Source organism: Falco rusticolus, chromosome 1 (assembly GCF_015220075.1).
Source record: "Falco rusticolus isolate bFalRus1 chromosome 1, bFalRus1.pri, whole genome shotgun sequence".
NCBI classification, from domain to species: Eukaryota; Metazoa; Chordata; class Aves; order Falconiformes; family Falconidae; genus Falco; species Falco rusticolus.
In genome coordinates this window covers 90,919,544-90,931,790 of record NC_051187.1, presented here as the reverse complement: position 1 = coordinate 90,931,790, position 12,247 = coordinate 90,919,544, and the positions used below count along the sequence as shown (strand labels likewise).

The 12,247-nt window shown below is 38.7% G+C and overlaps 1 protein-coding gene across 1 annotated transcript in view; it reads right to left on the bottom strand.

The window, feature by feature from the left end:
- The window catches only part of GALNTL6 (polypeptide N-acetylgalactosaminyltransferase like 6), a 478,352-nt gene that overhangs the window by 79,243 nt on the left and 386,862 nt on the right, over positions 1-12,247 (bottom strand). Inside the window, exon 5 of the mRNA XM_037389745.1 lies at positions 5,000-5,185. Within this exon, the coding sequence (XP_037245642.1) occupies positions 5,000-5,185 (186 nt within the window). The remainder of the gene's footprint in view (positions 1-4,999; positions 5,186-12,247) is intronic.

Genomic DNA, 12,247 nt, shown 5'->3' with positions numbered 1-12,247 from the left:
CCAATCTTTGAGATACAAAGAAGGCCCCACAGTACTATTCTTGCTCACCTGTTTTCTAAAGAAAGGAGTTTGTTTTTGCTTTTTTAAAAAAAAATCAGAACTGTGAGGCTAAATCAAATTCCCATCTCTACTATAAAAACAGGGTGGGCCTGAGTCTGCCTTGGTGAATCCTATTGCTTAATACCATAGAGCTCCTCAGAAAAGAAAGACAAGTAAAGAAGATATCTCTACTGCAAGAACTAGGCAGAAGAATAATGGTTTGAAATGAGGAAGTGAAGGGAAAATTTGTAGCTGTGTTGGTGTGAAAGAACAGTAGAAAAAAATATGGACCCTTGAAAAAACAAAATCTCAAAATTCCAAGTATAATAAAGCTTTTTCTCCAAATGGTAGCCTAGATTATTTACAAAATGTAATACATATAGGGCTTATGTGGAAAATGTATTTTTTGTTTTTAAGGACTAAATTTCACTAGTGCTTGATAATAAGCTAAAAAAATGAGAGGGCTGAGTGTGGAATGAACACTTAGGAAAGTATATAATACCGGTGTAATGACTAATAACACAGATTCTCCTTCCTTGCTTCTGAAGGATTGAAATTAAGAAAAAAGATTATTTTAGCAAAACAACTGTAGTCTTCATATTTATCCTCAGCTGTTGTTTAGAGATTGTCCAAATGGGGGAACAATGCTGACCGCTAGTGAGAAATTAATGAGCAGGTTTTTACATCCTTATCCTTTAATAGCAAAATAAATTTAAAGCACAGGCTCTCACAAGATTCTAGGAAACTCATCCCAGACATAACAGCTGCATTACTATTGCTACTGTCAAATGTAATTACATTCAGTGGTATACTGTGTAGTGTTATCTGAAATCATTATGTAAAGTCATTTTTTCATAATCTCTTTCCTGTGATGGTCCTGCTAATAGTTAAAGGGCTTATAATAATCTGTCTCTGATCTCCCCTCCCCCTTCCTTCCCCCTTCCAAATTGACTGGGGGACAGAAACTAAATGGGATTGATTTGGCTGGAGAAGGTCAAAAGTAGACTCATACAGTAACATACTTCTCTTGATCTTTAAAAGCTGTTGCCTTTAAATAGTCTGAAGGATTAGAACTCTAAGTCACATGCACAGCCAGGGAGAAAATTATTTAAGCAATGCTCAGACTCAATCCCAGTCTTCATTACTACAACGCTGCAAGAATTCTGCAGGTAAAATGATGCTTAACCTGCCGGTTCTTCTGTGTTTCTGCAGAAGTTACTTCTCAGCCCCCCAAAATATTTTAGATGTGATGAGGAACCACAGGAAGATCTTGACTGTTGAAGAAATCAGGGTGTTTGTAGTTGTGCACACCAAAAAGCAGAGCAATCAAACTTGCAGCCTCAATGATTCTTTCGGTATGCCTAAAATAATGAATTTTGTATACATGCTTCCTAGGCTTAAATGTAGCCCCAATACAAATCTAACAAACAGAAAAAGAGAAGTGTAGGGCTAACCTACATCTCACAAGAGTGTTAGTACTGTAGCTTTATAGGTGAGGACATACTGCTGCCTCTACCAGCCACTGCTTTTTATCTCACCTGCTCCTAATGCAAGACACTGAAAGCCACAGCTGAAATGCTTTACAGTTTCTTTTCCATTGCCTTTACTCATCATCTTCTCACAGATTCTTACTGGTCCGAACATTTCTATGCATTATTTCAATGCGTATATAATGCAGTTAAAAGGAAGAACAACAGATAAGCATCATCATACCTGTAAAAATCTTGCAGATTTGATGGAAAGCCTGGGAACAAGAGGGAACATTGCTTAAATCTTTCTCCCTAGCAATTTTACGCAATATATACATACATATTTGAATTTAGCACTTTTAGTGTCAAGCAGAGTGTGCATATATGACAATAAACAGAAGTTTTCAATATTGGCTGACTCATTATCTCAAAAATGTAGGTTTTATCTTTATGAGAAAGATGCACCCCTTTAATTTCAAGTGCTTGTCTCAAATTGGCCTGCAAAGTAACAATGCTGCAGAGTGAATATTCTTGTTTTCCTACTTAAATATGTGATTACAGATGGTGACAACATTTGAGTGGCTCAGCAAATTATCTCTTATCTGAGTAGTCATAAGTACTTGTACTCTCAGTCTCCCCCACTGGCAAGTAAAGTATCACGTAAATGTTGTGGAGGTGGACAGCTATAGCTACTAGGTGTCTTGATAACTGGCTAAGTGTGATCTAATCATGATATAGTTTTAAGCCTTGGTGAGGGGGAACAAACCTTGTTTTGACAAACCTAGTTCTGGCAGCCTATGGCACTATCGATCTATTATCCAGCTCCTCTCATTGCTCCTGCAGCAACATCGGCAGAAGGAAAGATGTACCTGCATCTTTCAGCTGCTTTGCAGCTCAGTTTCTTACCTACAGTAACTGTGACTTCACACCACACTACATTCTCAACTACAGCAGCTGGAGCCCAAGTAACATCTTTCCTTCTGCTGACTCTGTACTACTGGGGAGTGATAACAAACAGCTGTGTTTGCCAACATTTTTTACATGACTACAGCTGCCTGCTTGGTGAACATCAGGCAAAACTCTCTGAGATCTCAGTGGCTTGTTACAGTTTAGAAACCCATTTAAGCTAAAGAAATAAACTAAATAAAGCTTAAAGAAAATAGAGGAAAGCCATTTTGCACCTGTTTTTAAGAAAACAGAACAAAGGACTGTGACTGAAAACAACTGTGGCTCAGTTCTAGAGAGCTATTTAGGTACCTAACAAGTACTGAAATAACTCAGTCTTCCTTTGGTCTAAAACGTGACAGCCCATTCTGAAAATGTAAGTTAGATACCTACGTAACTTTAAGAATCATCTTCATGTGATTGCTCTTGGTTTCCTCACCACCTTCCTGTCCTCTAACTTTCAAGGTCTCATTTTGAGCAAAACCTGGTTTGGAACAGTGGAAACTCTGCCCCTCTCAGTGAAGACTGGCAGTCTTCACCCCAGAGCAGGACTGAACTGTGCTCTTGTTGAGGACTTTTCACTACACATGGCAGATATAATCAGAGCTAAAATAGGGCAGCTTCAATAACTGCCTAGCACATCCTCTGCTGTGGTTTCCTTGAATGACATTCAGTCACATGCAGTGCTGAGTGAATCATGAGACGGATCTTTAGATAAACACTTGCAAAAATACATTACTATTATTAGTAGCCAGATGTCATCTGGTTTCAGTATAGTAAATATTTGCCACCTAATGGTTATAAGAAAGTTCTCTCATCCCTGTAGGAAAACAGGGCACAGGGCATCCTTGAATATACTAGCTGTGTGTTCATTCTCTATTTGTCCTTCTTCACGTAATGATCTACTTTTTCTTTTAAAGTAAAGGCTGTTGATTATGAGCTCCAGTATTTCTAGACCCTCTGGCTGGTTAGCTGTGGATATTTCTACTATATGTACTATATGTACACTTGAGAACTAACGAGAGAACTGGAACTTCGTCCCTGATGAAGCTACTCCCATCTTTCCAGTTTTCTGGCTTGAGGCTGAGGGTTCTGATCATCAGTTCAACACCCAACTGCAACCTAACTGCAATTATGAATCCTTTGTGACAATTGTATTTATTTTTCATTTTTTTATAGGGTGTAACTCAGCTAGATGTATCTTCATTTCAGACGAGAAAGCAAGAAAAGGAACTGTTTTTGCAACTTGCAATTCTCCCATGTCTAAGCAAAATAGAAGGGTTATGCCTCATCTGCAGTAGCTTAGCGAAAGATTTCAGAGGACAAGAGTGAGAATCTTGAGATTGTTTTCATTAGTGGGGCAAAATCAGAAACCAGAGCAAAGATGCCTGTATATGTAGAGTACTCCAGAGTGTTTAACAGCTACTTGTTGGGGCTGCTTGTGGAAGGCATGTTGAAACTTCTATTTCCCTCTGCTCCTTTATGCCATTTGGTCTTTACATAAATCCACAGAGGTTATTTTTAAAAACACTGATGTTACGATTAAGCGCAAAGTGGTAACAAGGGCAAAGACTGTATGCATAATTTGACATGGAAGCCAGAAAGGATATAAATTTGGAATTTTGTACATTATCTTGTTACTGATCTGAAGAAAAACTAGTTACTAGTTTGTTGTTTGGTTTTTTTTTTTTGGGGGGGGGGGCGGGTGGGTTTCAAGTGATAGTTCATTAGCAGAACAGCATCTCTTCTTGGCTGCAAATGCTTTACCAGCTTACTGTGTGGCCAAACTGTCCTAGCAACAAAATTCAAGAAACAATAGCCATTAACTGGTGAAACCCTATCCCATTGTACACTTATGATGTACTCTTAATTAATACAAATTTCTTCAATAGTAAAGTCAGAAATTTTGTTTTTGCTAGCAAAAAAGCACTCACTTTGCAAAGCACGTATACTTCGCATGTAGTCAGGTGTGTAGAAAAAGGGATATTGTTTCCTGAAGTGAAATCCTAGACTACAACAATTGATTCTTTCCATTCCTTTGACTAATGGAGCTTTGCCAGCTGCAGCTGGAATCCAGCAAAGCAGTCAATAGCAAATCATTCTTTCTAAGCTTCCTATTGTGAATACAGTTGGATTTAACTCTGAGGTCTTGGATACATTTACAGCAAAAGCTGTTTTAATAGAATGTGGAGGACTAGGAAGGAGTAAAATACCTGCATAACAAAAGTTTTCAGGTGTATAGCAAGGGCATAGCATAATACTAGATTTAGTAGTGTATTTAGTAGTAGTAATAATAAAATAATTTGTAACTCTAACAGGCCAAAGTGATGCTTCAAATTTCTACCAGTTCTTTAGTCACAAGAACTGTAAAATGGAGCTGCTCGCATTTCTCTTGAGTTCTCTCTCATACTGACTCTTCAGAACCTGCAGCAGAGTTCCAAATGCTTCTATACAGTGTATGTCCTGCTTATTGTGGGACATGACTGATTGCTTAAGCTATACTGTATGCTCTAATTTTAATGGCTGACAAACGCTCAGACACTTACTAAGCAAGGGAGGCAGCCAATTCACGTTGACTTCGCAATGGGAATCCAGAAATGTCAAGACTTCTCCTCTAGCCAGCGAGGCTCCTAGCAGTCTGGTCCGAATGAGCCCTTCTCGTTTCTTGGTACGTACAATCCTCACTTTGGCAAAACGGACCATGTACTCCTCCAGCTTCTCTTTTAAATGTTCTAGAAAGAAGGGCAAAAAAAGCGTCAGTGGTATCAGGCCTGGAGGAGCCCATAGAAGGACAGGTTGGCATGCAACCTGCAAGCAGCTTATCTACTTCCATCTCTTGTTGCTTTGAGTCCTCCAAAATCTGCCACAAATTCTCACTAAGACGATTTGGAAAGTTCAAACGTTCTCTGTTTTATCACACAGAGGAAGACACTGACACTCTGGACCTTTTGCTGCAGTTGCTACTGGCAACCTGCCATCCACAATATGACCATGGCCAAAACAACTGCAGGATATTCATTCATCCTCAGGTTCCTGCAGCCCAAGGCCAGATAAACATTCTGGCAGGCCGTTTTATAAACAGTGTCCTTTCTAAGTGGGTTTCCTATATCAACTAATTATGAAGAACTATGTGTGGAAAGAAATTTTTAAAGAGTAAGCATTAACCTAGCATGATTTGATTGTTTTTGCAATGGGAAGGGAAACAGACATGAAGGAAGATCTTAATAGCTGGATATCAGCAAACAGCAAATGGACAGCTGACTTCCTAACAAAATTAAGTGCAAATGTAGAATAGTTGGTAGGTTCTCTTATCTGCATAATCTGGCTCTGTTTGTGTTACAAAACAGCATCTTTGGGAACATTTTTTCTTCTGACTAGAAATACACACTAAGGATCATTAAAAAAACCCCAACAACAAAAAACACCCTAAAGTTTTGCCTCTTCCTCAATACATCTACAACAGAAATCCTGATCTTTTGACTTTGATGTAACACCTCAGCTTGTCACGCTCATTACTTTGGAAAAATCTGATAATTTCATTTGGCAGGAATGAGGGAGAGAAAAGCTTAGCTTCCAATAATTAGAACTGGTGATAAGCCACATTTAGCGATGCCAAGGGTTGCAAGCTAAGCCTCATTGAAATGGGTTTGCCAGGTTATAATTGCTTCTTACATCAGCTACTAATTCTTGGGACTGGTATGGTCAGTACAAGCCTCGATCCAGACCTTACATCATTATAGAATGCAAAAAGTTTGCTATGGACTACCCCAAAGGACTACCATTTAGCAGTACCCTGGAGTGTATAACACTGACACATAAACTCAAGGCAACAAGCAAACAAGTCACAGTGCAAAGAATACAGGATCTTGTGTTGAAATAAAATCAAGTTCCACTGAAATAGAGCTCCCTGCACGTGCTCCTTGTCTTTGCTCCTTTACTTCCTAGCTAGCCAACACAAAAGACTTTCCAAATCTACCTGCGGATTAGGAAGGAGTAGAAACACTGGTGTGTAGTTATACATATTTAGTGGGAGAGTACTGCATGGGGTGCTTCCCTGCACTGAGCCGTCCTGATGTACACTGACATAGAAGAGGGATCAGCCTGAGACCTAGGAACATCAGCCTGCAAGGATTACAGAACAGGTTGGGAGTTTTGTGAAGAGAAACTCAACACTGTGGGGACCTGCTGAGTCAAGAGAGTGGTTTGTGTTCATAGTACTACCTGGTAGAGGTATTAGATTAAGTGAGGAAGGCCAAGTCTGAGACAAAGAAGTAAAGAAAGATATTCAGATAAATATACAATATATTTGTCATCTACTCTGTTATTGATTGTAGAATAGACATTTAAGTTCTGAAATAATAAAAAAAAGAGGTATCCCTTTTTTCATCGTATTTTGTTACTTACGTACTCAAAGAAACAACACAATCCCCCAACAGTCACAGTGACCAGAGATGTACTGTGTCTTTGAATGGTGGTCTTTGTATGACTAACCATATTCATGGGACAAGGGTTGTGTGCCACTCTGACTCATTTTAGGTACCAGCTACAACTCAGTATCATGACTGAACTGAGGTTAAATCAAGTCTTAGATCATTCTGTGCCCACGTACAAGCCTGTCTAAAGCATCTATATATCGAACTGTTTTCTTGTTTTTATGAGCTCCATTGAGGCTATTCCCATAGCACAGGGATACAGAAGAAGGGAAATAAACCTTAAAAACAAAGATACAAAGACCTTGCATGTAATATAAGAAAGTCTGTTAGGGCTGTCAGTCTGATTTTTTTCTATATTGTAAATTGGATCATTTTATAGCAATGAAAAACAAAACAGTTTCAAAAAGACAGGATATTATGTATTTCCAAAGTAAATCAAATATAATCGGTTCAGTACCATAGCTTCTGTTAGTTCTCAGACACTGAAAATTTCCTGTAGTTCTCTAAGGTCATCTAACTCCTCTCCTCTGACCACTTCTACCCACAAATCCTGTTTGTGAATAGTGCATAGTGCATAATGCACCAAGAGCAAGACCACACCATGCATACTGTACAGACATCTAGTAAAAAGATTCAGGTTGCTCAGCGCTGTGGTTTAACCCCAGCCAGCAACTTAGTACCACACAGCTGCTTGCTCACTCCTTGCCCCTGGTAGTATGGGGAAGAGAATCAGAAAAAGGTAAAACTCATGGGTTGAGATAAGAACAATTTAATAATTTAAATCAAGCAAAATATAATAACAACAACAATAACAAAAATAATTATAATGAAAAGAGGGAGGAGAAAGAAAGAGAGGACTAAAACTCAAGACAAAACCAAGTGATGCTCAATACAACTGCTGACCACGCACTTGCTGAAGCCCAGTCAGTCCCTGAGCAGCAACTGGTGGCCCCTGGCCAACTCCCCCCAGTTTATATACTGAGCATGACATTCTACGGTATGGAATATCCCTTTGGCTAGTTGGGGTCAGCTGTCCTGGCTGTGTCCCCTCCTGGCTTCTTGTGCACCTACTCACTGGCAGAGCATGGGAAACTGAAAAGTCCTTGACTTAAAGTAAGCTCTACTTAGCAACAACTAAAACATCAATGTGTTATCAACATTATTCTCATACTAAACCCCAAATTCAGCACTGTTCCAGCTACTAAGAAGAAAATTAACTCTACCCCAGCCAAAACTAGGACACTCAGCTTGAACACAACTCTTCAACTATGGCAGCAAGCACTTCACCTTGGCTATAGTACAAATCCTCCATCTTCACCTCCTTGCCCTCAGAGATAAGTTCACTGATGAGACTCCAGCTGATCAGAGGATCCTACTACATAGCTCTGAATTTGGCTACGTATCAGATACTATTGCTTTACTATTCCCTGTGAACTGGTTCTAGGCAGTTCACCTTTTTGTACATGAAGAGAGCTACCAAGGACGCACCTAAACTTTCTCATGGAGAGAAGAAGGAGCCTTACTTGGACAATCTAAGTTGTCTGTGGTGTTGGTAGGCTCTCTGTTGCCTGTGCAGAAACTTGAATTGGATCTTCACTCGTTGGGTGTGACAATGGCTAAGGTAAGGCACTTGCAATAGACAGTCTGAAGATGGCCACCATTGATATTTAAATAAACTAATACAAACACACTCTTTTTATGTGTTCTGATTGTTATCACTTATCTTGGGCCAAATAAATTCAGTCTCATACAAAGGACTTAATTTCATTCCTTTCACATCTTGCAATGAGCAAATTCTGAAAGCTGAGTACCTATCTCTTCGAGAAAACACTTCAGGGAGAGGTGATGTAAACTGTATTACGATACAGTCTTGTCTGTTCTTTTATCAATTGTTAAATAACAAGAGTAGACTAATATAATGTGATTGTTATCAGTCATACTGGAGCTTGAACTCAATGAAATCAACAGTAGTTCTGTTCTTTCGTCGATTGCTTGAGGTTCCTTGCAAACTCAGGAAAAGCGGTGTCTTAAATTTTAAATATTGTAATATAATTTTCAGTGAGAATAATATCTGAAATTCTTGGAACAAACAAGAGTTCTCTGTACCACCTTCCTCCCTCTCTCTCAGATAGCTCTTCACACATTTCAGACAGCACGTAATCTGATTTTTGAAGAACTGCATTAAAACATCCAGCACATCTTTTGATGCCAGAATCACATATCCCAAAATTGTTTTCATCCAGTCAACTAGTCCCATGACTAAATAATTTTATTATTTTTTTCCTTTTCACTCAAAGAACAGCTCACAAAAAAGCAGAAGTATACAAACAAAATTTGCACATCTTGCTCACACAGAATTCTAAATGATACTCATTTAGACACATCTGGAAGTAACCAGGAAGAAAACAAAAGTAGTAAGTGTTCAATTTTATAGAGCTTAGGTAACATAAAATGATCAGGTCTACATACGAATCAAACTATATGGATTACTAGAGATCCATAAGGTATCTAAATTTGTTAAAAAACATCTACATGTTAGTAATACCTAACAATAAGTCATGACACAGTCAAACCAATACCAGTAACACCTACCATATCTCTAGTTTTGAAATTTGGCCAGGAAGACTGTTTGGGAATTTATTTGAGAAAAATTCTCAATAACTTCAAAAACATTATGAAGTATTTAAGTTCAAAGACCAACTCCAATATGGTTGTAAGAATGAAAATATCTTAGAGTGGAGGGAAAAAAATCCTTTTTGGATCCATAAGTAATGATTTTTTTAACTTAAATCAATATGAAAGTGCTCACACATTGTATTTTCCCCTGCAATGTCTTGTGGTACTACCTGTTTCAAATCTTACCAATCTCTGAAAGCATACACAAACACAGAATAACAGCCAGAGACAGTAAAGCAGTAATAAAGAAAACTGTTGTATTTTCTACTATTTATAGAAGTAGTAAACCCATCTATTTCATGTGTAACAACTCATTAAAGCCACTCCTGCATTACTCAATATACTGGTATTATTATAGGCCAGACTTTTTAAAGCAAAGCAATTCTGCAGGACCTGCAGTCAGCAGCTGGCTTTAAAGGCTAAGTACTTAATAACAGAGCCTGTGTTTGAGCCAGGGGTCATGAAGATATAGATGCTCTGACAAAGAAAATACCTGGGAATCTCACAGTTCAAGTGTTGCTTAAGACAGACTAGACAAGACTTCAGAATTCTCTTTATGGGAACAATTTTGATTAATAAATTATCTAGGTGTTAAAACTAACCAGTTTCAATTTTCTTAACCTCGTCTGTTCCCCAAAATATCAAAATAAACTGTCCTTTTTTCACAGAACTCCACAGATCTCCTTCACAGAACAGAACATCAAATGTTATTTTATTTCCTGTAACACAACAGCATTTTCTCACAGTTCCCAATTATTTTTTTTCTAATATTTCTCCAGAAGCAGCATCTTTACACACAAAACCTATATATTACACACATACATTTAGAAGCCAGTAAACTCAAGCGCCCAAGTAAACAGGCATGAATCAATGTCAGCGCGAAACTGTAATTCTAAAGAAGTTCTCTGAAAGAAATTATAATGTGTTGTGTAAACCAGAAAGCAACCTGTAATAAAAGGCCTTTAAATGTCCAGGGGACGATGCATTCTGCCCATTTATTACCAAAGGAAACAGCTGAAGCAAGCTTGCCATGACAATAAAACAGGGAGGTAGGATGGTTTCATTCATATGCTGTAATATTACAAGAATTTCACATTCAGAGTTAGGCATGAGAGAGAATCCAGTGTTTAAATTCTACAGTGAGGTATAAATGGTGCACTTTGGATATGAAGAAGCCAAAACCCCTATCACTAGGTATGGAGAGTAAATGTCTGATCTGTAATTTAAAAGAAAATACATAATTCTTTTCTTGACAGTCTTGATCAAATAAACCCATGAATCATATGCTTGACACATGCCAGGCACCTGCCAGGGCAAGAGCTGGCACGGGCAGTGACAAATAAAGAATAATGCATGGGCAGGAGGTTTACAGGCTGTCACTGCTATGACAAGTGATGATAAAAGGAAGCATTATGTCTCTTCTAGCAACAGCCTGTAAACAAATTCCCCATTGTAATTGCTTTGTGTGGGCCTTCTCTGTCTTCATTTAAAGTCTGGAGAAGTTTTTCTAAAAGAATAGCAGAGACACAATTGCCTGGTCATAGTAATTAAAGATCTACTCAAGCAGAGTACCCAGTTACTTAACTTGGCGCCCAGAACTAAATTGGAAATCAAAGTCCTGCCTTTGTCAGGAAAAAAACCCCACATAGTAATAAAAAGCAGAACTGCAATTCTTTCCTGTTGGGAGGCAGACAGGGAATATTTCATTATCACACTGGTACCCCATGGCAGCATGTGCTATGTGACAAGCAACGTTCCTCCAAGGTTACTGAGAAGGTGTTAAGAGAGACTTAAAAGATAACGTGAAAGCTGGAGCTGGTCTTCAGGAATTGCTTGTCTGCAGCATGAACCGTGAAAGAGAAAGGAAAATACAAAGAAAATGAAGCCTCTTGTTAAGACCCTCTTCTGGACAGCCAGGCAGGTCCATCCCAAATCTGGGCCTGTAACACACCTCACCCTCTGTACCCCCGTAAGGACCTCCAGTTTCTGCACAAAAGTACTGACGACCTCTGTTATAGTACCATTGACTTGCAAATTATCAGATAATTAAGAACAGCAACAGAGCCTGCTAAATGCCCTGATAAACAATCTGAACTACATCTGTTTCATTTTAACTTTACTTCACTAAGGAGCATGCCATTTCAGCTGTTCTGCCATTCCCAACATGAGACATATAAAAACAGTTGAAGAAAAAGTTAAAGCAGTAGAAATGGTATGCTAGCCTCTCCTCTTACCTCAGCACAGGCATACAGGGGGAAGCAACATGACCAAAACGATAGTATTCCATGATCTTAGGTCAGTAAAATAACATGCAAGTGGCTGTTTCTCTTGGTGAAAAATAAAAGTGGTCAAATGGCTGTTTTGACATGCCACAATAATGAGGCCAGCTCAGGATTTTTCGCAATCTTTTTTCTTTCTGGCCAGCAGCAGGGAGCTTTGTGCCCAATATGCACAGAAAAACCTGCAAGTACATTTATGCAACATCCACGGCTCTCATTGTGAAAACGACCTCCACCACTTTATGCCCTTTTTTGCAAGATGGGATTATCTTCTCAGGTAAAATTAGCATCGACACCTGCTATTCCTGTCCTGAGACCTTGAGCATATATTTTTCCTGGAACAGCTCTGCTTAATCTTTTGACAATTGAAATGCTTCTGTCTGGTTTAAGTCTTAAGCTTGACAGG